The 26,065-nt window shown below is 43.8% G+C and overlaps 1 protein-coding gene across 8 annotated transcripts in view; it reads left to right on the top strand.

The window, feature by feature from the left end:
* The window catches only part of LOC122552247 (microtubule-associated serine/threonine-protein kinase 1-like), a 158,032-nt gene that overhangs the window by 38,409 nt on the left and 93,558 nt on the right, over positions 1-26,065 (top strand). For 6 of the 8 annotated variants that reach the window (XM_043694924.1, XM_043694925.1, XM_043694927.1 and 3 more), the window contains exon 1: positions 12,209-12,358. The exons of 1 other annotated variant lie outside the window; for it this stretch is intronic. In XM_043694924.1, the coding sequence (XP_043550859.1) occupies positions 12,276-12,358 (83 nt within the window). In that variant the 5' untranslated portion in view covers positions 12,209-12,275. Of the gene's footprint in view, positions 1-12,207; positions 12,359-26,065 lie in introns of those variants that run through there. One more of the 8 variants, XM_043694926.1, reaches the window with a different exon arrangement.

The following is a 26,065-nucleotide window of genomic DNA, read 5'->3' on the forward strand; positions in this document are numbered from 1 at the left end:
GGCCAATTCACCTAACCTGCACATTTTTGGATTGTGGGAGGAAACCGGAGCATCCGGAGGAAACCAAGGCAGACACGGGAAGAATGTGCAAACTCCACACAGAGAGTCGCCTGAGGCAGGAATTGAACCTGGGTCTCTGGTGCTGTGAGGCAGCAGTGCTAACCACTGTGCCACTGTGCCGCCCACGGAGTAACAATGGATACTCAGAATTGCTGACTAGTGTACAATCTGATGGAGTGGTTCAGGTAATATCATAAGCTACACTGTGAATGGCTTGTGGCCATCATCTGAATTGCAGAATTAAATTACAGCTCAGAAGCGACACGTGGTGTCTGTTCCAGTTCCCAGTGATTTAATTTTACAGGGGAGGTGGTGTTCTGTGCCTGGTCAGTCCCTATCTAGGCAGCAGCTGTCAGTACAATCACTGCACCCTGTGTCCTTAATACACGCTGACATTCACACGAGCGGATTACCCCTTGTGATATCATTACTGCAGCATTATCCTGAGAGTAATTGATACCCAGGACCTTGGCTATGAGGGCGGGGGTGGTGGAGGGAGGAGGCTTTAATGTTGTATCAGAGCTAATATGCTATCACAAAATACCAGATTAAAGCACCAACACTGAGTAGCCAGCATCTGAGATCCCGGCCCATGAACTGAGGCATAAACTAGAACCATGAGCTGATCTGATTTGTAACCCCCCTGTACCTGACAGTGATTGCTGTGCTGGATATTGGGCAATGAGACAGGTGAACTTAATCACTTTGAGCCCAGTTAGGTCCTCAGAGAATGATCCACAATTGATTAGATTGTGAAGTCTGGCCAGTTTTGCGATGCCCTCTCATCCCCGTACCCAGAGGCCCAGTCTCAGTAGATTTTGTATAGAGGTCTATGGGTGGTTCATAGAGAACCCATGTCCCCAGGGATTTTATGTGGACTCTGAGTTTCCAATACTTTATGTAGAGATTAAGTCCATGGGTATTTATGAAGAAATCAGATGCCCAGATACCCAGCCCAGTAGTGTTTTATCCCAGATGTTTTCTAGAGAGACCTGATCCTTGGCTGTTTTATATACAAAGTGAGATGTTTTTATGGGTGCTTTAGGTAGAGACTGTACCCTGGGTGTTTTATATATAGATACGATTCGCAACTGTTTTCTAGAGATGTAAAGGTCTATAGAATAGAATATGGCCCTTTGGCCTATCGCATATGTACCAATCAAATATAAGTCCCTAACTATACCAGTTCTATTTTCCAACACTTAGCCTTTAGCCTTGAATACTTTGTGCACATAGAAGTGCACATCTAAATACTTCGTAAATGTTCGGAGGTTTCTGCCTTTACCATCCTAACAGACACTATATAAGTTCACTCATGTCCCTTAGGGAAGGAAACTGCCATCCTTACCTGGTCTGGCTTACATGTAACACCAGAATCACAGCAATGTGGTTGACTCTTAACTGACCTCTGGATAATTAGGAATGGACAATAAATGTTAGCCCAGCCAGTGACACCCTCATCCCTCATCCCATTAATAAGAAAAAGGCTGTGAATTTCAGATTTCCACCATTCTCTGGATGAAAAAGGATTTCCTCAAATCTCCTCTAAACCTCCGACCTTAAATCTATGCCCTCCTAGTCATTAATCACTCATAATTTTGTTCATCTCAATGTTGTTGTTCCTCAGTCTCTCCTGCTCCAAAGAAAATAACCCCATCCAATCTCTCTTCATAACTCAAATTCTCCATTAGGCAACATCCTGGTAAATTTCCTCTGCAAATCTATTATATATAGAGACCCAGTCTCCATGTAATTTATGTAGAAACTTTGTCCCGAGACTGTTTTATGTAGAGACCCATTAGCTGGGTGCTTTATATTGAGACAAGTTTCTTGGCTGTTTTATAAGAAGACCAGGTTCTCGTTTCACATGTTTCATTAGAGACATTGTATATATTGAGTCCCAGGGTGTTTTATGTAGAGTCATCCTCTATGTGTTTTACATAGCGTTCTAGTTCCTGGGTATTGTGTTGCAGTGGTGGTGTACCTTGCCCTGAACAATTCGGCTAGCTTCAAGTCCCATCTGCTTGAGAGGTTGTGTAATTACACCTGTCAACAGGTTGATTAGAAAATATATATCTACCTGGTCTCCAGGTGTTTCACACAGACACCCGGTCCTGGATTCTGCCTCTAGAGACACAGCCCACAGGTGATTTATGTAAAAACCCAGTTCCTGGGCATTTAATGTAGTGAAATGGTTCTCAGTATTTTATGTAACGATCAGGTCTCTGTGTATTTTATACAGAAAACCATTCCCAGCTGTTAGAAACAAAGAGCCTTCCATGGGAGTTTTGATATAGAGACTCAGTCCACATGTATATGAGAAACAGGCCCGGTCCATGGATGATTTATGCAGACACCCACTGCCCCGATGTTTTATTTAGAGATCTGGTTCTCAAATGTTGTAAGTAGAAACCCAGTCTCCCTGTGTTTTATATAAAGCCTCTTTCCCGGGTATTTCATCGAGAGACACGGTCCCTGGGAGTTTCATAATGATCCAGTCCCAGATGTGAAATATAGACATCCAGATTATGGATGATTTATACAGAGACTTAGTTTATGGGTAAGACCATAACATGTAGAAGCAGAGGTGCCCATTTAGTCCATCAAATTTGCTCCACCATTCAGTGATATAATGGCTGATCTGACAATCCTCAGCTCCTTTCCTGTCTTTTCCCCATTATTCTTGATTCCCTTGATTAAAAATCTGACTATCTCAATCTTGAATAGACTTAATGACCCAGCCTTGACAACCCTCTACGATAAAAAGGCTCACTACCCTCGGAGAGGAAAAATATCTTTATTCTCTGTCTTTTGTAATGTGTGCACTAGGAGTGACTCCCAGATCCCTATGTGTTGTAGCTTGCTGCAGTCCTTTCCAATTTAAATGATATTTAACTCTTCAGTTCTTCTTGACAACTATGCATATGTTATAAACGTGTTTGGGACCAGCAATAACCACTGCGGCACTCCACTTATTACAGTTTGTCATCCTGAAAATGCTCCTTGAGCTCCAACTCTCTGTCTTCTATTAGTTAGCCAATCCTCTATCTGTGCTGATATACTACCTCCATCACCATGGAGCCTTATTTTGTTAAGTAGCTTAACATGTGGTATCTTATCAAACACCTTTTGGAGATTCAAATATTTTATATTCATTGGCTCCCCTTTTCCATCCTGCTTGTTAGCTCCACAAAGAGTTCTAATAAATTTATCAGGCATAATTTTCTCTTTATGAAGCCAAGCTAATGCTGCTCAATCATATTATGTTTTTCTAAATGCTTCACTATTATGCTATTTACAATAGACTCTAACATTTTCCCAATAGCAGATGTTAAGCTAACTGGCCTATTGTTACCTTGTTTTTTTTTGTTAATAAAAGTGTTACGTTGGCACCATTCCAATCCTCTGGGACTTTTCCAGAATCTAAGAATTCTTGGAAGATTACTATCAATTCATCCACTGGTGAAGCCAGTTGAGTTTCTGGAGCTGCTTCGTTTAATATCCTAGGATGCATCCCACCCAGGAATGCCGAGCCATATTCAGCTGCTTCACCGATGACTTTCCCTCCATCATAAGTTCAGAAGTGGGGATGTTCGCTAATGATTGCACAATGTTCAGCACCATTCGTGACTCCTCAGATACTGAAACAGACCATGTTCCAATGCTATATTGGACCAGGGGTCATAAAAGGACCTGGTACTGTGGAACGAGCCAGGACAGGTGGTAGAAGTTGCGGTGGGGGATTTCTTTGGGAACAGTGACCACAATTCTGTAAGTTTTAGAATACTCGTAAATAAAGATGAGAGTGGTCTTAAGGGAAGAGTACTAAACTGGGACAAGGCCAATTATATCAAAATTAGGCAGGAGCTCAGAAATATGGATTGGACACAGCTATTTGAAGGGAAGTCCACATTTGATGTGTGGAGGCTTTCAAAGACAGGTTGAAGATAGTGCAGGATAGGCATGTCCCATCGAAGGCAAAGGATAGGAAGGGCAAGATTTGTGAAGTTTGGATGACAGGAGAAATTGCATGACTAGCCAAGAGGAAAAGGAAAGTGTACATGAGGTCTAGGCAGCTAAGAACAGAACGGGCCCTGGAGGAATATCAGAAGAGTAGGACAAGTCTTAAACAAGGAATCAAGCGGGCAAAAAGGGATCACGAAATAGCTTTAGTGAGCAGAATTAAGGAGAATCCCAAAGCATTTTATTTTTATATAAGAAGCAAGTGGGTAACTAGAGAAAGGATTGGTCCACTAAAGGATAATGAAGGAAGGCTGTGTGTCCAACCTGAGAGAATGGGTGAGATTCTGAATGATTACTTTGCATCAGTGTTCACTGGGGAGAGGAACATGATGAATGTTGAGATTAGAGATAGAAGTTTGATTAGTCTGGATCACGTTGACATAAGTAGGGAAGATGTGTTTGGTAGGCTAGAGGTTATTAAGGTGGACAAATCCCCAGGACCGGATGGGATCTATCCTGGGTTGCTGAGGGAGGCGAGAGAGGAAATAGCTGGGGCCCTAACAGATATCTTTGTGGCATCCTTAAGTACAGGTGAGGTGCCAGAGGACTGGAAGGTAGCTCATGTTGTTCCCCTGTACAAGAAGGATAGTAGAGATATTCCGGGTAACTACAGACCAGTGAGCCTTATGTCGGTGGTGGGGAAGCCGTTGGAGAAGGTACTGAGGGATAGGATCTATTTATATTCAGAAAAGAATGGGCTTATCAGTGATAGGCAACATGGTTTTGTGGGGGGAAGATTGTGCCTTACCAACTCAATAGAGTTCTTCAAGGAAGTGACCAAGTTGATAGATGAAGGAAGGGCTTTTGATGTCATATACAAGGACTTTAGTATGGTAGACTAATGGAGAAAATGGTAGACTAATGGAGAAAATGAAGTCACATGGTGTGCAGGGTGTTCTAGCAAGGTGGATAAAGAACTGGTTGAGCAAAAGGAGACAGAGAATAATCGTTGAAGGGAGTTTCTCGAAATGGAGAAAGGTGACCAGTGTTGGGGCCACTGTTGTTTGTAATATACATAAATGATCTGGAAGAGGGCACTGTTGGTATGATCAGCAAGTTTGCAGATGACATGAAGATTGGTAGAGTAGCAGAAAGCATAGGGGACTGTCAAAGAATACAGGAGGATATAGATAGACTGGAGAGTTGGGCAGAAAATTGGTTGGGCAGAAAGGTGAATTTCAGTCCAGACAAATGTGAGGTGATGAATTATACAATGAATGGAAGAGCCTTGGGAAAAGTTGATGGGCAGAGAGATCTGGAAGTGCAGGTCCATTGTACCCTGAAGGTTGCTGCACAGGTGGATAGAGTGGTCAAGAAGGCATATAGTATGCTTGCCTTCATCAGACGGAGTATTGAGTATAAGAGCTGGCAAGTCATGTTAAAATTGTATAAGACACTGGTTCGGCCGCACTTAGAATACTGTGTACAGTTCTGGTCACCACATTACCAAAAGGATGAGGACGCTTTGGAGAGAGTGCAGAGAAGGTTTACGAGGATGTTGCCTGGTATGGAAGGTGCTATCTATGAAGAGAGGTTGAGTAGGTTAGGTTTGTTTTCATTAGAAAAAAGGAAATTGAGGGGGACCTGATTGAGGTTTACAAAACCATGAAGGGTATAGACAGGGTGGATAGATAAAAGCTTTTTCCCAGGGTTAAGGATTCAATAATGAGAGGTGAGAGGTAGAAAGTTTAAGGGGGATACACACTGCAAGTACTTCACACAGAGGGTGGAGGGCGTCTGGAACGCGTTGTCAGCAAAGGTGGTAGAGGCAGGCATGGTAGATTCATTTAAAATGCATCTGGACAGATGCATGAGTAGGTGGGGAGCAGAGGGATACAGATGCTTAGGAATTGACCGACAGGTTTAGACAGTACATTTGGATCGGCTCAGGCTTGGAGGGCCGAAGGGCCTGTTCCTGGGCTGTAAATTTTCTTTGTTCTTCTTTGTTCTTTGCTACAAAGTCTGGACAATATCCAGGCTTGGAGAAAGTGAGGCCTGCAGATGCTGGAGATCAGAGTCGAGAGTGTGGTGCTGGAAAAGTGCTGCAGGTCAGGCAGCATCCGAGGAGCAGGAAAATGGACGTTTCAGGCAAAAGCCCTTTATCAGGAATTCACCAGGCTTGGGCTGACAAGTGAAGTAACAAGCATGCCACACAAATGCCAGATAATGTCCGTTTCCAATAAGAGACAATCTAATCACCACCCCTTGTCATCCCTAAATCTCCCACTATCAACATCCTTGGAATTACCCTTGACTAGAAACTCAACTGGCCTCACCACATAAACACAATAGCTACAAGAGCAGGTCAGAGGCTAGGAATACTGTGGCAAATAACTCACCACCTGATTTCCCCAAAATATCTACATAGTACAATTTAGCAGTGTGATGGAATACTCCCCACTTTCCTGGATGGGTGCAGCTCCAATAACATTCCAATAACATAGCTTGACACCATCCAGGAAAAAACAGCCCACTTGATTGGCACCACATCCATAGGCATCCACTCCCTCCAGCACTGGTGCTCAGTAGCAGCAGTGTTTCTATCTACAAGATGCACTGCAAAAATTCACCAAAGATCCTTAAACAGCTCCTTCCAATCCCACTACTCGTTCTATCTAGAAGGACAAGGGCACACTTACAAGGGAAGACCACCACCTGACAGTTCCCCTCCCAGCCACTCACCATCCTGACTTTGAAATATATCACTGTTCCTTCACTGTTGCTGGCTCAAAGTCCTGGAATTATCTCCCTAAGGACATTGTGTGTCAACCCACAGCATATAGACTGCAGTGCCTTAAGGAGACAGCTTACCACTACCTCCTCAATGCCAACTGGGGACCGGCGATAAATGCTGGCCCAGCCAGCAACACCCACGTCCTATGAGTGAATATGAAAAAGGTCCTAGAAACTTAATGGCCTTTGATACATTCGTTTCCTTCATATTTATTCTGTCCTCCTTTTGTATCTTGGTTCTTTAGTATTAGTGCAATGCTATTTGGGTGTTCTACTGTGAAGGCTGACACAAAGTATTTACTCAAATCCTCTGCTATTTCCTGGTCCCCAGTATTATTTCCCCAGCCTCGTTGTCTAAGGGGCCTATGTTCACTTTGGCATCTTTCTTCCTTTGTAACTGTTTAAAGAAGCTCTTGCTGTTTGTTTTCATATTAGTTACATGTTACCTTAAAAGTTTACCTTCTCCTTCTTTATTATGTTTTTGGCTGTTTTTGTTGGTTTTTAAAACTTCCCCAATCCTCAGGTTTATTACTAATCTTTACATCTTTCTATATTTTTCCTTTCAATTTGATGCTATCATTACATCCCTGGATAACCATGATTGGCTTAGCCCTATCCTAGAATCATTCTTTCATCCTGGGATGTGTCTTTGTTGTGAGCCATGAACTATTTTCTTAAACGCGTTTCATGAACAGACCTAGTCCTTGAGTACTTTACACAGAGATCTGGTGCTCTAGTGTTTTATGTAGAGACCCAGACTCCGTTTAGCACCTCACCTCAGACAATGCCTTACTTCTTGCATTTTAGTGTTGTTAGTCTGCATATCATGCTTAGTTGCCTGCAGTGGGGCTTGAACTCCCCACTTGCAGGCATGAGTCTTTCTCAGCGTTTTGCTGGAAGGCAGGCCTACGACAGGCCCAGCACCATGGTCACCAACCACCAAGGGTAGGGCAAGGAGGCAGGTCCCAAATCCCCAAACTGGCATTGAAAAGAATGAATCAATAAACGAGGTGAGGGGGTCGAGAAATAAATCATTCATCCTGGCTGACCACATCCTGTCTCATTGACATGCTGGGAATCAGCAGTGCATCTACAGGTAAATATGAAGTGAGAAATAATGGCCTTTTCAGATTATGGATTTGCCCCAAGCATTAAAGTGGATAAAGCTTCATACTGAGGAAGACAAAGGGCAGTTTTAGGAACTTGAGATATTAAGTGGAGAGTATTGATTCTTATAGGTGTGTGGATACCTGGAGAAATGTATGTATCAGCAAAAAGAAGCAAAGAACTTTGAATGATACAAAGGAAGGATGTTAACTCCCTTGCCTTCTCTCCCTGAAAGAGATTGATTGATGCTATCAACATGGCAGAGGTTTCCATTGACCAGAAACTGAACTGGACCTACCATATAAATATATCGGCTACAAGAATAGATCTGAGGCTGAGAATTCTGAGGTGACTGACTCACCTCTTGTCTCCCCAAAGTTTGTGCACCATTTCCAAGGTACAAGTCAGGAGTGTGCTCTTCATTTGCCTGAATGAGTGCACCAATGCTTCAGAAGCTTGATACTATCCAAGACAAAACAACTTGCTTGATTGGCACCCCATCTCCATTTTCAGCATTCACTCCCTTCACCACTGCCACAGAATATCAGCAGTGTCCCCTCTACAGAATGCACTGCAGAAATTAACTAAGGCTCCTTTTAACAACACCTTCCAAACCCATAACCACTACCATTGAGAAGCATATGGACAGCAGCTTCAAGGTTGCAAGTTCGCTCATCATCCTGACGTGGAAATGTATTGCTGTTCCTTCATTGTCACCTGGGTCAATATCATAGAACTCCCTCACTATGGCATTGTTGGTCTACCCACACCATATACACTGTAGCAGTTCAAGAAGGCAGCTCACTAGCGCCTTCTGAAGGGCAATTATAGATAGGCAATAAATAGTGACCTAACTAGCGACATCCACGTCCCTCAAACTGGGGTATGTATTCACTCAGACTCTGAACTCTCAGTCAAACATTTATGTGTTTTGGTCTGTCAATTCCAATATTTTAAAATTTTAATTTCTGCTTTCAAATCCATCCTTGGCTTCATGCCTCCCTCTCTGTAATTGACCTCTGTCCTCAACCTCCAAAATGTCATCACGCCATCAATTCTGACGTTTTGATCATCACAGATGTCATTCCCTGCAACATTGCTGACTGTGCTTTCAGCAGCACGGGCCATAAATTCTGGAATTTTGTCCCAAACCCCTTCTGCCTTGCACATCGCTCTCTTCATTCAATATGCTCTTTACAACCTACCTCTACTCCCAATCTTTTGGCTACCCATCCCACAATCTCTTTATGCAGTGATTGACTATGAGATCCTTGATTGTGATTGTTAATCAGCGCCAAAAAGGGAGCCCTGCCTGACACAGGTATAAACAGAGAGTCTTCAGGGCCTGACTCTGAGCTGCCTGGTCTCAGCCAGTGTACTGTGCACATGTAAATAAAGGGTGACTTGGTGACGGGATACCAACCTCTGTACAGTTATTTCAGTTTATATGGCTTAGTGTAAAATTCACTGGGGTGAAACAACTTGGGACTCTTTCCTATGTTAAAGTTGCCTCAAACTTACCAAAGTTGGTAAAATAGGGCAGAGTCAGCATGGTTTCATCAAGGGGAGGTCATGCCTGACAAATCTGCTAGAATTCTTTGAGGAAGTAACAAGCAGATTGGACCAAGGAGAACCTTTGGCAAGGTACTGCATAGGAGGCTACTGAGTAAGATAAGGGCCCATGGTGTTAGAGGCAAGGTGCTAGCCTGGACAGAAGCTTGGCTGTCTGGCAGAAAGCAGAGAGTGGGGATAAAAGGGTCCTTCTCAGTATGGCAGCCAATGACAAGTGGTGTTCTGCAAGGCTCAGTGTTGGGACCACAACTTTTCACTTTATACATGAAGGAATTCTGAGGGTATTCTGGCTAGGTTTGCAGATGATACAAAGATTGGTAGAGGGATAGGTGGCATTGAGAAGGCAGGGAGGCTGCAGAAGGATTTGGGCAGGTTATGAAAGTGGACAGAGAAGTGGCAGATGGAGTATAACGTGGGAAAGTATAAGGTAGGAAGAATAAAGGCATAGACTATTTTCCAACTGGGAATAAAATTCAGAAGTCTGAAGTGCAAAGCGACTTGGGAGTTCTAGTCCAGGGTTCTCTCAAGGTAAATTTGCAGGTTGAGTCAGTAGTTAGGAAGGCAAATGCAATGATGCAGTTATTTTGAGAGGGCTTGCATATAAAAGCAAGGATGTACTTCTGAGGCTCTATAAGTCTCTAGTGAGGCCACGTCAAGGTGTATTGTGTGCAGTTTTGGACCCCATATCTCAGGAAGGATGTTCTGGCTTTGGAACATGTTCAGGGGAGGTTCATGAGAATGGTCCCAGGAATGAACAGCTTAACGCATGAGGATCATTTGAGGACTCTGCGTCTATACTCAATGGAGTTTAGAAGGATGGGTGGGGAGGGGAATCTAATTGAAACTTACAGAAAGCTGAATGGCCTGGACAGAATGGATGTTGGGAAGATGTTTCCATTGGTAGGAGAGACTAGGACCCGAGAGCACAACCTTAGAGTAAAGGGAAGACCTTTTAGAACGGAGATAAGGGGAAACTCCTTCAGCCAAGGAATGGTGGACCTATGGAATTTGCTGCCACAAAAGGCTGTGGAGGCCAGCTCATTGAGTATATTTATGACAGAGGTAGATTGGTTCTTGATTGTAAAGGGGATCAAGGGTTCCGGGGAGAAAGCAGGAGAATGTTGAGAAACTATCAGCCATGGTTGAATAGCGGAGCAGACTTGATGGGCTGAATGGCTCAATTTCTGCTCCTATGTCTTATAAATGGAGTTTGTTGTTGTGCAGATCAGGACTTGATGCTTGGAACAAGGGTTGTGACAGGTTAAATATAAGCAAGTTAAACTGGTCGGGTGTGTGGGGAACACAGTCCTGTTACACTGCTTTATTGTTTTGTAAAAAGAGAGGGTGGTGACTCCATGTCGTTGAGGAGGGTTTGGCAGACACTTCTGCACATGAAAAAAATTAAATAATTTCTTTTTATTAATTCATTTTTTTCTCTTATCATGTCCTTCAAAATCTTTCATACTGCTTCTATTCAATCATTGTTTCACTCACTGTCTTTCTCTTGGGTTCTTTCTTTTAGTAATCTGCTGATTTCTGTTTCTGTGTTTTATTCTGACCCTGTGTCTCTCTCATAGTGATATAGAAAGACAGTGATCGACACAATCTGTCTGTGCTGCTATTCTGTCTTTCTGTGTTTATATGTGTGTCTGCTTCTATTTTTCAGTGCCTACCTCTGTATCATGATCTCTTTGTCTGGTTTTCTGAGCATGTCTCTCTCTGATTTTAGGAGGAAGTGAGGACTGCAGATGCTGGAGATCAGAGCTGAAAATGTGTTGCTGGAAAAGCACAGCAAGTCAGGCAGCATCCAAGGAGCAGGAGAATTGACGTTTCGGGCATGATTCCTGAAGAAGGGCTCGTGCCCGAAATGTCGATTCTTTCTGATTTTAGTTCATTTGAGTTTAGTCTCCACCTGTCCCTGACCTTAAACTTGAAGGGTGAATGGCCCGTCACTGTCTTCCCTGCTGGTGTGTGTGTGTATGAGGGAGAGAGTGTGTGTGTGTGTGTGTGTGTATGTGTTTGTGTGTGTGTGTAAGAGTAAGATCTGAGTATAAATAAGTGAGTGTGAAAGGATGTGAGCGAGAGTTTTTATGTGAGTCTTTGCTTCTGAGTCTCTGTATCCCTGTACTCCTTCGGTTATACCTGTTTCCCTCTTTCTCTCCTTCTCTGCCTCTTTTCATATTTAAGTCTGCATCAGTGGGTGTGCCTATCCCTCCCTCTAATCTTTCCTCTCTCATAATCTTTGCCCTTTTCCCTCTTTGTCTCCGTTGTTCTCTTTTTGTCTCCCATGTCTGTCTCCTTTATTTCATTTTTCTAGCATTTCTTCCTTTCCCATTGTTAGCTTTTATCTTCTCTCAGAACCTCTGGAGTCTTGGTCTGGACTTCTCAGCTGAAATCTGGATAAATAGATGACTGTTTTGTGAGTAGGCACCGTCTCCCCCCTCCCCCCGAACACTCCCATATGGCGGGAGCAAGTATGGGACTGACTGATTGTGTTTAAGCTCCAGGGCAGATTCTTGACGATGCAGGAACAGAGGGGGTGGGGTTTGGAAGAGGTGCCAGCTCTTCCAATCCCAGACTGCTGGTGGCAATAGATTCACACACTCACATATACAGAGACTTACACACTCACACACACACAGAGCATCCTCCCCTTCCCAGACCGGTGGAATAATCTGCCAAACCCATCGAGGGAATTAGTACAGCTTTCTTTCCTCAGTGGCTAGACGGTGCTGTGTACCAACTTAACGCCACCATCACAATGTCAGCTCTGCAGGACCATGTCTGACTCTCTCTGGACTGTACTGTCTAATTTTTCTATGCCGTACTTCCTTGATAGCAGCATGTTCCGACGTTCTAAAAGGTAACTGAGAGGCTGCCTCCATTGAACAAAGAAAGGGGCATGTTCTGGTGTGCCTATGACAGTGAATGTATGAGAGAAGGTCAAATCTACGTTTGTCTCTGTGTGTGTGTGTGTGTGTGTAATACAACATATTTGCATGTTTCAGGGTGGTACAGCAGCCAGTAAGCAGGGAGGGATAGATAGATGTTTGAAGAGGGGAAAGGGCTGTGGTTATTGCACTGATGCTGAGAAGGAGGGATTAGATTCCTCCCTCTCCTCCACCCACTCTTGCTGTAAAGATGCTAGGCTGTGAAAAGCAGCAATGCATGCAGCCATAAAACACTCAGTGTTCTAAGCGGTTCACCTTGGTAAGACAGGAGAAGGTGCGAGATGTCTGCTTTATTTTTTTCGTACTTGCAAAGAATAGAGGTGAGAATGTGGCTCTCATTGTGAAGTTAAACAGTGGGAACTGTACTCTCTGGAGGGTGTGACTGTTATTATTAGGACAGAAGAGAAGCTCAGCAAATGCTGAGATGGATTCTATTGTTCCACTTCGATACCTTTTTGAATGCTGAGCCTCCTGTTATTGTGTGCTACTTTACTGACATCATACACGCATGCACACATGTACACACACAAATGTACATGCACTTATATACATCTACATGCACATACGCATACACATGCAGACTCACACAGACATACTGATACACATATACACACTCAGACTTAGACATGTGTTTACATATATACACATATAAAGATAAAAATACTCATAACCCATACCAGCACATAAACACACAAACCTAGAGTTACAAAGAAACATACAAAGATCACACATAGCAGAATTTGATACCTTTCCCCTTGAGTTTGGAGGAACAGAGGTATTGAGTTGAGTGGGAGGGTGCTAGATTGGAACAGTGCCTTCTCTTCTTCATTTCTATATAAGGCAGGAAGGCTGATGGACAGCCTTTCTACCTGTTGCCAAATGAAGTCCTTAAGTGGGCAGTCAATTCGGGCATGATTGATGTCACACAGGAGGCCCAAAAGCTAAACCAAGTTGTGTTTGCTTGTGGGCTCCCAGGGAGGGTCCCTTGTTCAAATACACTCAATGCCTGCTCAAAGGTCCTGGCCTCTGTTACATAGTCAGTCCTAGCTGCTGTTGTATGAGCAGTCAGATCTCTACAGCGTGAGCTGCTGTTTGCAATGGAGGTTTTCTGCCACTATTCTTTTCAAGTTTAGGGATTCACAGGACTTGCATGCTCGAGTGTAATAGAGGAAAGCCACCTCCTGCTGCTCTGACAAGAAGAGGCTTTTGTAGTAAACAAAAGTCATATACATTTTACAGGACAAAGAGGGCCTTTGGCCCATCAAGTCCACACCGGTCATCCAACATCTATCTATTCTAAACTTATTTTCTAGTAACTTGGCCTGTAGTCTTGTTAGCTATGGCATTTCAAGTGTTGATTTAACTACTTTTTCATTCTCTTGAGGGTTCTGCCTCTATCACTCTTTAGGCAGTGAGTTCGATACCCATAACCCTCTGGATAAAACACAACTTCCTCAACTTGTTTCAACTCCTGCTCCTTCCCTTTAAACTGTGTCCCCTGATTAGTGACCACTCTACTAAGTGGAAAGGTTTTTTCCCCAAACACCGTGTCTATGTCCCTCAGAACCTTGTATATCTCAGTCAGGTTCCTCCTTAGCCTTCTCTGCTCTAACAAAAACAACCCCAACCTTATACTTTATTTCATGAAAACAATGTAATGTATGTCTCAATGCTCTGATAGATATTGTTACTGAGGCTATAAGGAGATCTCAATGTTAGGTTTTACTTCTATGAGGTCTTATTACGTTCTCCCACTGAATGACATCATCCTACAAAGCAGTGCTTAAAGCACTCCTCAGCATTAACCATTTCAGACTCCTACATCCTTTTGCAACAGCACAGGGCAGGGGAAGGCAGGGTGAGAGACACCACCCGCCCTTGCTGCTGACCCTTCCCCTTCACTCTTCTGTCATGACTTCCATCCTGCAACCCCTCCGATCCTCACTCACCTAAGGCCTGGGTTCCTTGACCATTCTAGATTTCTCCCTGGCCTCTGATTGGGCAGCAGCACTTGGGAGTGGGAAACGGGATTTCTACACCAGTATGCTAATCTTGGGCGAGGTCCCACTGCTGCCCATTTAGGTGCCTATTTGGCTGTGAATTCTGTTGGCCTTCCCCAAAGGCGACCCACTAACTCTGCATCTCGTACCAACATCCACCATCTACAAGGCAAAGTCAAGAGTCTGATGCAATATGAGGTGTGATACATGGGTGCAACTCCAACAACACTCAGGCTCAACACCATCCAGGAAAAAGCAGCCTTTTTGATTGGCACCCCATTAACTGGCCTACAGTAGCAGCAGCAGTGTGTACCATCTATTAGTTGCACTGCAGTAACTGACCAAGGACCCTTCAACAGCACCTTCCAAATCCTTGATCCCTACCATCTAGAAGGCAAGGGAAAACAAATGCTTGGGAACACATCACATGCAAATTCCCTTCCAAGCCACACAGAAGACAGATAAGCAAATAAATGAAGACACAGCCACGAATCTAGTTATCAACATGCACAAAACATACTGGCACACGCGTGTGCAAGCACACACTCTTGTAATCAGATCTTTTTGATTTGTCATTCAGTTTTTCAGAATGTAGGTTTCTGACTGTTAAGTCATAGCAGGATAAAATATTTTGAAGAGTTCAGGTGACAAATGAGTTCTAAAATATATGTGTGTGGGATTGATCATTGAATGACCTTCATAGTGCACATTCCTAATTACCTTTGCATCTGAGGCATGTGATGTGGGATTTCACTTCTCTACATTTCTGTTCAATACAGAACCTTTCATTTTTAGTGCATTGCCTTCAGTTTTCCAAGGACTGTGGGGATAAAGGCGACGAAAATTTTTTAAAAATATGTAATTCAGACAAAATGTGTCTGAGATTTTTCTAAGAAGGTAGAATCCTTTGCTTAATCAATGGACCCATAGCCTGGACAGGGAATTGGAAATCTAAATTATGTCACGTATAGGATGTAAACACATGGAAGATGAGTGACCAAGAACAGATGTCAATCACAAATCACTGAGTCCAGGCGCAAGCACATGGAGATCTTCTTTAAGTAAGTATGAAACCAGAGCAGGAGGAGGCCATTCAGCCCCTTAAAGTACTTCGCCATTGCTGATGTTCTGCCTCAACTGCCCTGTTGTGTCCTAACCACACATTCCTTGATCCCCTCGTTGTCCAAACAATTTGTCAATCTCCAGCTCTTGTTATTTTGATTACCCATTTGATGTTATTATTCTTCCTCCATTTTGGGATTAAACAATAGAGCATGTTTAATCTTTTTTTTACTGTACCTCAGAATGTTACAATTTAGGCTGGGTTTTATGTGTGTGTGTGTGTGTGTGTGGGGGGGCGGGGGGGGGGAGTGGAAATGTTGGTGGCAGGGTGGCTACATTGGGCACAGGGCTGCATCTCCCCAACCTCATCCCCATTGTCTGGCAACACTGCTACATATTGGACCATAAAACCATAAGATGTAGGAGCAGAATTAGGATATGCATCGAGTCCATCAAGTCTACTCCACCATTTGATAACGGCTGATATGTTTCTCAACCCCATTCTCCTGTAACCCTTGATCCCCTTACTAATCAAAAACCTATCTACTGTATATCTGTCTTAAAGACACTCGATGATTTGGCCTCCAGAGCCTTCTGTGGTAGTGAGTTCCACAGAGTCACCACCTTCTGGCTGAAGAAATTCCTCCTCATCTCAGTTCTAAAGGGTCATTCCTTCACTCTGAGGCTGTGTTGTTGAGTCCTAGTCTGTTCGACTGGTGGGAACTTCTTCTCCATGTCTAATCTATAAAGGCCTCCCAGTATTCTGTCAGTTTCAGTCAGAATCTCCCTCACCCTTCTAAACTCCAGCAAGTACAGATACAAGGCCTGTGACCAGTGATGTGCTACAAAGATTGATGCTGGGTCCACTGTTTTTTATTATTTATATAAAATGATTTGGATGTGAACATAGGAGTTATGGTTAGTAAGTTTGCAAATGACACCAAAATTGGAGGTGTGGTGGACAGCAAACGTTACCTCAGAGTACAGCGGAATATTGATCAGATGGGCCGATGGGCCAAGGAGTGGCAGCTGGAGTTTAATTTAGATAAATGTGAGGTAGTGTATTTTGGAAAAACAAGTCAGGGCAGGACTTATACACTCAATGGTCAGGTCCTGCGGAGTGTTGCTGAACGACGAGATCTTGGAGTGCAGGTTCACAGTTTCTTGAAAGTAGAGTCGCAGGTAGACACAATAGTAAAGAATCCTTTGGTATGCTTTCCTTTACTGGTCAATGCTATGAGTATAGAAATTGGGCGGTCATGTTGCAGCGGTACGGGACAATTGTTAGGCTACTTTTGTAATATTGTCTGCAATTCTGGTTTCCCTGCTACAGGAAGGATGTTGTGTAACTTAAAAGGGTTTAGAAACCATTTACAAGGATATTGCCAGGGTTGGAGGATTTGAGCTAAAGGGAGAGGCTGAATAGGCTGAGGCAATTTTCCCTAGAGTGTTAGAAGCTGAGGGGTGACCTTATCGAAGTTTATAAAATCATGAGGGGCATGGGTAGAGTGAATAGTCAAGGCCTTTTCTCCAAGGTAGGGGAGTTCAAAACTAGAGGGCATAGAGTTAAGGTGACAGGAGGAAGATTTAAAAGGGACCTAAGGGGTAACTTTTTCACGCAGGGGGTAATGCATGTATGGAATAAGCTGCTAGAGGAAGTGGTGGAAGCTAGTACAATTACTACATTTAAAAGGCATCTAGATGGGCATATGAATAGGAAGGACATGCTCCAAATGCTTGCAAACGGGACGAGAATAATTTAGGATATCTTTTTGGCATGGGTGAGTTGGACTGAAGGGTCTGTTTCCATGCTGTACGGGTCTATGACTCTATGAGTACACAGAACATCCAATTTCTGTCAGAGCCCCATTCTGACTTTAGTGCTGCTTTATTGATGCTTACTGATACAGGTTCCGATCTAGTTGCATGCGCAGCTACCATGAGTACCACCTCATGGCGATTGGAGAGAATATGGCTTTCCTTAGGTTGAGATATTTTTGTAAAATGAATTAGATTTTGGAGCCTTGAAATTTTGTGAAATATCTATCTGCTTCCCATTTGAGGTCCAACAGAAGCCCCACACTATCCACTCTGTAATAACTGTGATGTGGCTCAGTGTTAGTATTTATTTGGGATCAGAGACAAGAGTCATAGAGTCATAGAGATGTACAGTATGGAAACAGACCCTTCGGTCCAACCCGTCTATGCCAACCAGATATCTCAACCCAATCTAGTTCCTCCTGCCAGCACCCAGCCCATATCCCTCCAAACACTTCCTGTTCATATACCCATCCAAATGCCTCTTAAATGTTGCAATTGTACCAGCCTCCACCACTTCCTCTGGCAGCTCATTCCATACACGTACCGCCCTCTGCGTGAAAAAAATTGCCCCTTAGGTTTCTTTTATATCTTTCCCCTCTCACCCTAAACCTATGCCCTCTAGTTCTGGACTCCCGACCCCAGGGACTTTAAGGAAAGCATTTTTCCATCTTGAACCATCAAAGCACTCCATGGTTGGGTATAACACAGTCAGGCAGGTTTAGAGCAAAATAAAACAAAAAAACTATGGATTCTACAGATCTGAAACAAAAACAGAAATTGCTGGAGAAACTCAACCAGATGGTGGCACCTGTGGGGAAAAAGCAGAGTTAACATTATGACTCCTAAACAGAACCAGACTATCAGAGCCATCGGAATTTGATGAAGTGTCCCCGGACTTGAAACAGTAATTGTTTCTCTCCCCACAGATGCTGCCAGACCTGCTCAGTTTCTCCAGCGATTTATGTATAGGTTGAGAGTAAAGTTGTCGTGCCTCTACCCAATACTGTCCCTTAGATGGGACTTCAACAATTCTGAGCCCTAATGTGCTTGGACTGAATGGGGAACTGACTTCCTGTCACATCCTGGTCTCAAGCTGCTCCTTCAGTTTAGATGATGTGGGAAAGCCATCTTTAAATGTGCAGATTGGGTGTGGATGATGTCATCAGGACCTGTCTGCCATTTTCGGGTCAGCTGTGACTCCACCCCACCCCACTGCCCTGTAACCTGGCTGAACTTTCCTGATCATGGGCCAAAACGAGACCGGTAAGTTGTATAACCCAACTTTGGGCCTCCTGTGCGTGACGGTTTTGTCAGGTTGTCACAGAAACCCAATGTGCTCCTTAAAGTGCTTCAGGGAAATAAACTACTGTCCTTACCTGGTCTGGCACATTGGTACTCAAGTCCTGTACCAAGATGGTTGGCAGTTAAGTGTTCTCTGAAGTGGTACCTTCACCATTAGGATTGCACGGATCAGGAATGGGTCCTCCATTCTCGAGCACAATACAGGAATGGTCAAGGAATGCCATCTTAAGGATGAATATTTTCATAAAACACCTACTGGTGCTGTGTTTTCTAACAATTCCTCAACCATATCGGATTCTGACAGGATTATAATGAAGGACTAACTGAGCAAAGGGCTTGCTAAATCACTGGAGCTTTCAACCTAGTGTCCTTCCAAGGTTATTGTGGATGGCAGGGATAAATGAACTCAGTGACATCATGGTAATGTCACTGGACTAGTGATTAAGAAACCCATATCTGGTGGCATGAGTTCAAATCCCACCATAGCAGTTGATGGATTTGAACTGAATATAAATTGAGCTGAAGAAAAATTAGCCTAATGATGACCATGATTCCCCGTCGGGTTCACTAACTTCCTTGAGGGAGATAATTCTGCTGTTCTTACCTGATCTGGCCAAATATGACTCCAGACCCACAGCAATGTGATTGCCTCTTAACTGCCCTCTGGGCAATTAGGGATGGGCAATAAATGCTGGCCTGGCCGGTGACATCCTCATCCCACTAAGGAATAAACAAGAATCACCCAATGCAAGAAGACAGTGTTTTTTTTAACTCTTTCAAGGGATGTGGCTGTTACTGTCAAGGATTCTTTGCCAATTCCTATTGTCTTTCAGAAGTGGTGATGAACCAATTTCATGAACCAATGCTGTCCATCTGGCGTAGGTGAACACACAGTGCTGTTGGAGAGAGAGTTCCAGACTTTTTACCCAGCAACAATGAAGAAACAGTGATATATTTCTAAGTCAGGATGGTAAATGATGTGCAAAGGAACTTGCAGATGGTGACACTCCCCCCTATCTGCTACCCTTGTCCTTTTTATTTGGTAGAGGTTGTGTGTTTGGCAGATGCTGCTGGAGAAACCTTGCTGAAAGTTTACAGTATATGTGGTAGATGATGCACGCCCCTGTACCTGTGCAACAGTTGTGATGGAGTAAATGTCGAAAGTGGTGGATAAAATACCAATCCAGCAGGCTTGAATGCAGTTGGAGTAGTATTGATCCAGGCCAACTGAGAAAATTCTATCACACTGGTGTGTGGACACAGGCTCTAGGGAGTCAGCAGACTGGTTATTCACCTCTAAATTCCCAGTTTCTGACCTCCTTCTGTACCCACATTAAGTACATGGCTGGTCTATTTCAGTTTCTGGTCCATCTGACCTCCATGGTGTTGGTGGGGGAATTCAGCAAATGTAACACTTTTAAATGTCAAGGAGTAGGGTGGTGACTTTCTCTCATGTTGGAGGTGGTCATTGCCTGGTACATCTATAAATGTCGAAAGTGGTGGATAAAATACCAATCCAGCAGGCTTGAATGCAGTTGGAGTAGTATTGATCCAGGCCAATGGAGAAAATTCTATCACACCCTAAGGCTTTCTATAGGTATGTTAGGAATAAAAGAATGACTAGGGTAGGAATAGGTCCAGTCAAGGATAGTAGTGGGAAGTTGCGTGTGGAGGCGGAAGAGATTGGGGAGACACTGAATGAATACTTTTCTTCAGCACATATCAAACTGAGCTTGAATGCTGTCCAGATGTTGCTGCACACAGAGCATTGAACAGTAAAGTGCAGGAACAGGCCTTTTGGCCCATTAAGTCTGCGCTGACCATTATACCATTCTAAACTAATCCCATTTGCCTGCACATGGTCTGTATCTCTCTATTCCCAGCTTATTCGTCTGCCTGCCTCAATGCTTCAACTGTTACTATCTGTATCTGCTTCTATCACCTCCCCTAGCAGCACCTCAAACAGCTGCCCCCAAACTAATTTCTCCAGTTCTTGCCCAATATAGTCGTAATTAACCTTAGCACTTCACCTAAGGATAATTATCCTTAACTATCTAAAAATTTATGGAATTATGATCACTGTTCCCAAAATGCTCCCCCACTGAAACTTTGTTCAACAGGCCAGGCTTATTCTAGTACGGCCCCTTCTGTAGTTGGACTAGTTACATATTGTTTCAAGAAACCCTTCTGGATTCACCTAACAAATTCTGCCCCATCTAAACCCCTAGCACTAAGTGAGTCCCAGTCAATATTGGGAAGTTAAAATCACCCACTACAATAACCCTGTTGTTTTTGCATCTTTTCATGATCTGCCTACATTTCTAATCCTCTATCTGCCGCTGACTATTAGGTGGCTTGTACTATAACCCCACCATAGTGATTGCGCCTTTCTTGTTCTTGAGTTTTACCCATATTACCTCAATTGTTGAGCCCTTCAAGGTGTCCTCTCTGAGTGCAGCTGTGGCATTCCCCTTAATCAGTAATGCAAGCCCCCTCCCCCCACAGACAGACAGACACACACACACACACACACACCCACACACACACTGGAACATTGAGCTGCCAATGCTGCCCTTCTTTCACCCAAGTTTCTGTAATGGCTACAACATTATAGATCCATGCACTAATCTGTCTTAACGGTTATACTCCTTGCGTTAAAATAAATACACTTCAGAGCACCAGTCCTGCCATGTTCATTTAATTGGCCCTGCCTGTTCTTCCTATTAGATTTACTTGACCTAACCTCTCCCTTCTCCTCAATCACTCCACATGCTGACCTACTGCTCTGGTTTTCAACTCCTGGCACCAGCAAACCTCCCTGTAGGGTACTGTCGCCTCTCCAGTTTAGATGCAATCTGTCCTTCTTGTACAAATCCCTCCTGCCCTGGAAGAAATCCCAGTGGTCCAGATATTGGAAGCTCTCCCTTTAATACTAACTCTTTAGACATGCTTTCAACTGTATTAACTTCTGTTTCTGGCATGTCTAGCATGTGATCAAATCGACTTCAGTAAGGCCTTCGACAAGGTTCTCATGGTAGACTGATTAGCAAAGTTGGAACTCATGGAGTACAGGGAGAACTAGCCGTCTGGATACAGAACTGGCTCAAAGGTAAAAGACAGAGGGTAGTGGTGAGGGATGCCTTTCAGACCCGAGGCCTGTGACCAGTGGAGTGCCACAAGGATCGGTACTGGGTCCATTGGTTTTCGTCATTTATACGAATGATTTGGATGTGAACATAGGAGGTATAATTAGTAAGCTTACAGATGACACCAAAATTTGAGGTGTAATGAACAGCCAAGAATGTTACCTCAGATTACAACAAAATCTTGATCAGAGGGGGCACTGGGCTGAGGAATAGCAGGTAGAGTTTAATTTAGATAAATGTGAGGTGCGACATTTTGGAAAGGCAAATCAGAGCAGGACTTATATACTTAATGGTAAGGTCCTGGGGAGTGTTGCTGAACAAAGAGACCTTGGAGTGAAGGTTCATAGTTCCTTGAAAGTGGAATCACAGGTAGATAGCATAGTGAGAAGGCATTGGGTGTGCTTTCCTTTATTGCTGTAGGAGTTGGGATGGCATGTTGCGGCTGTACAGGGCATTGATTAGACCACTTTTGGAATATTGTGTGCAATTCTGGTCTCCCTCCTATCAAAAGGATGTTGCGAGACTTGAAATGTTCAGAAAAGATTTCCAAGGCTGTTGCCAGGGTTGGAGTGTTTGAGCTATAGGGAGCTGTTGAATAGGCTGGGGCTGTTTTCCCTGGAGCATTGGAGGCTGAGGAGCGACCTTACAGAGGTTTATACAATCATGAGGGACATGGATAGCAGAACCAGACAAGGTCTTTTCCCTGAGGTGGGGTTTCCAGAACAAGAGGGCATTGATTTAGGGTGAGAGAGGAAAGATTTAAAAGGAATTCAGGGGCAACGTTTTCACGCAGAGGGTGTTACGTGTATGGAATGAGCTGCCAGAGGATGTGGTGGAGGCAGGTACAATTACTTAAAAGGCATCTGGATTGGTATATGAATAGGAAGAGTTTAGAGGGATATGGGCTCAGTGCTGGCGAATGGGCGAGATTAGGTTAGGATTTCTGGTCGGCATGGATGAGCTGGAACAAAGGGTGCTGTATATCTCTATGGCTGGATGTCTTGAAATGCATACAGGTGAATAAATCTCCATGACCTGATCAGGTGTCCCCTTGAACTCTGTGGGAAGCTAGGGAAGTGATTGCTAGGCCCCTTTCTAAGGTATTTGTATCATTGATAGTCATAGGTGAGGTGCCAGAGGACTGGGGATTGGTTAATCATGTCTCACGAACTTGACTGAGTTTTTTGAAAAAGTAACAAAGAGGATTGATGAGGGCAATGGGGGTTGATGTGATCTATGTGGACTTCAGTAAGGTTTGACAAGGTCCCCCATGGGAGACTGATTAGCAAGGTTAGATCTCAAGGAATACTAGCCATTTGGATACAGAACTGGCTCAAAGGTAGAAGACAGAAGGTGGTGGTGGAGGGTTGTTTTTCAAACTGGAGACCTGTGACCAGTGTAGTGTCACAAGGATCGGTGCTGGGTCCACTGATTTTTATCATTTATATAAATGATTTGGATGTGAACATAGGAGTTATGGTTAGTAAGTTTGCAAATGACACCAAAATTGGCATTGTAGAGGTGGTGGTGGTGGGTTGTTTTTCAAACTGGAGACCTGCGACCAGTGTAGTGCCACAAGGATCGGTGCTGGGTCCACTGATTTTTATCATTTATATAAATGATATGGATGTGAACATAGGAGTTATGGTTAGTAAGTTTGCAAATGACACCAAAATTGGCATTGTAGTGGACAGCAAAGGTTACCTCAGAGTACAATGGAATCTTGACCAGATGGGCCGATGGGCCAAGGAGTGGCAGATGGCATTTAGTTTAGATAAATGTGAGGTGCTGCATCTTGGAAAGGCAAATCAGGGCAGGACTTATACATTTAATATAAGGTCCTGTGGAGTGTTGTTGAACAGAGACCTTGAAGCGCAGGTCCTTGAAAGTGGAATCACAGGTAGACACTGGTATGCCATTGATATGCTTTCCTTTACTGGTCAATGCTTTGAGTATAGGAGTTGGGAGGTTATGTTGCAGCTGTGGAGGACATCAGTTAGGCCTCTTTTGGAATACTGAGTTCAATTCTGGTCTTCCTGCTGCAAGAAAGATGCTATGAAACTTAAAAGGGTTCAGAAACCATTTACAAGGATGTTGCCAGGGTTGGAGGATTTGAGCTATAGGGAGAGGCTGAATAGGCTGGGGCTGTTTTTCCTGGAGCATTGAAGGCTGAGGGGTAACTTCATAGAGGTTTATAAAACCATGAGGAGCATGGATAGGATAAATAGACAAAGTCTTTTCCCTGGGGTGGGCGAGTCCAGAAGTAGAGGGCATAGGTTTAGGGTGAGAGGGGAAAGATAGAAAAAGGGACCTAAGGGGCAACTTTTTCATGCAGAGGGTGGTACGTGTATAGAATGAGCTGTCAGAGGAAGTGGTGGAGGTTAGTACAATTACAATATTTAGAAGGCATCTGGATGGGTATGTGATGAGGAAGGGTTTAGAGGGATATGGGCTAAGTGCTGCCAAATGGGACTAGATTAGGTTAGAATATCTGGTCAGCATGGATGGGTTGGACTGAAGGGTCTGCTTCCGTGCTGCCCATCTCTATATTTCTATGACTCTATGACTCAGGGAGCAATCTTGAGGTTACAACCCTAGAAGACCTGCTTTACAACTTTCTACTAACCCTCTAAGTTCTCTTTGCAGGATCTCATCTGTCCTCCTGCCTATTTTGTTTGTACCACTATGGATCATGACCTCTGGTTGCTCACTCTTCCCTTTCAGAATAGCTTGTGCCCACTCAGAGACATCATTGACAGGAACACATATGGTGTTTAGTGGCTCAGTGGTTAGCACTGCTGCCTCACAGTACTAGGGACCTCAGTTAAATTCCAGCCGTGGGTGACTGTCTGTGTGGAGTTTGTACATTCTCCTTATATCTGTGTGGGTTTCCTCCCACAATCCAAAGATGTGCAGGTCAGGTGAATTGGCTATGCTAAATTGCCCATAGTGTTCAGGGATGTGTAGGTTATTTGTATTAGTCAGGGGTAAATGTAGAGGAATAGGTTTGTGTGGGATCCTCTTTGGAGGGTGGGTGTGGACTTGTTGGGCTGAAGGGCCTGTTTCCACACTGTATGGATTCTATACTCTTCGTGGATAGGACAAAACTGGAGCATTTTCCATTTTCTCAGCCTGACGCCAATGTTACATTTAGACTGGAGCAGCTTGGCTGGGAACCAACATTCTCTCTAAACTGTGTGCACAGCCTCTCCAGGGTTCCATGCACGGCAATCGGTGTCAGCATGCTAGCTGTGGTGTGACTTCCAAATTGCAGACATCACTGGGGTGCATGGGCCTCAAAGTCTGCTGCAGCCAGAAAGAAGATTAAAGGGAATGCTGCTGGGGGTGTGGCTAGTCCTTGGGCTGAACGTCTTCAGTCATTCTGGCAGCATGATGCCCATTGCCTGTGCTGTACTCAGTGCTCTCAGCCATTTTTTTGATACTATATTGAGTGCCACAAATTGCTGAAGGGTGGCATCTGTGATTATGTGTCCTCAGGAAGAGCTGAGATAAGTCACTGAAAATAGTGGCAAAGGCTTCAGCATTGTCTTTTGCATTCACTGGCTGGTCCCTCCAGTTATTGGAGATGGTAATATTTTTGGAGCCTCTTTCCCTGCTCACTTGTAGAATTGTTCACTACCATTTACAACTGGATGTGGCAGGACTGGAGATTTATCATCTGGTCCTTTGACTATTGATCTCTTGCCTCCACCTATAGCATGCTGCTTCCAATCTTTATCATGTAGACCTGCTGAGTTGGCATTTTGTCCTTAGATGCCCCTGGTGTTGTTCCTGACATGCTTTTCTACATGTTATGGACCAGGCCAGACTCCCTCAAAACAGTTCAAGAAAGTAACCCGGACCCTAACTTTGCTGCTTGTTTCAAGCAGGTGTAGCATGGGCGATGTAGCTGGCCCAACCACTTAGTTTTAAACAAAACAGAATTTGTTTACAAGATTACCGAATGAAACACAAACTAAAGAGAACAGAATACCAAATGACTTAAACCATCCAAAAACCCAACAGATTTATCCCAACTTAATGATGCTGTTCCAAATACTTGCAACAATCCCCATACACATCGCTTGGCACAAAAAGGAAAAAAATCAAACACAGGTTCTTTGAGGAGAGATGTCAGAGAGAGGGAGGATCAGCATGGATCAGCTTCTTTGGGTCTCGTAGCTTCAAACTCGGCTTGCGACAAACCAAACCAAACCAAACTAAAGAACAGCCTAGCTGGGAGAAGTGGCCACTCCCCTTCCATGTACGTGTTTTTTTTTAAACTTGA

Source organism: Chiloscyllium plagiosum, chromosome 8 (genome assembly GCF_004010195.1).
Source record: "Chiloscyllium plagiosum isolate BGI_BamShark_2017 chromosome 8, ASM401019v2, whole genome shotgun sequence".
NCBI lineage: Eukaryota > Metazoa > Chordata > Chondrichthyes > Orectolobiformes > Hemiscylliidae > Chiloscyllium > Chiloscyllium plagiosum.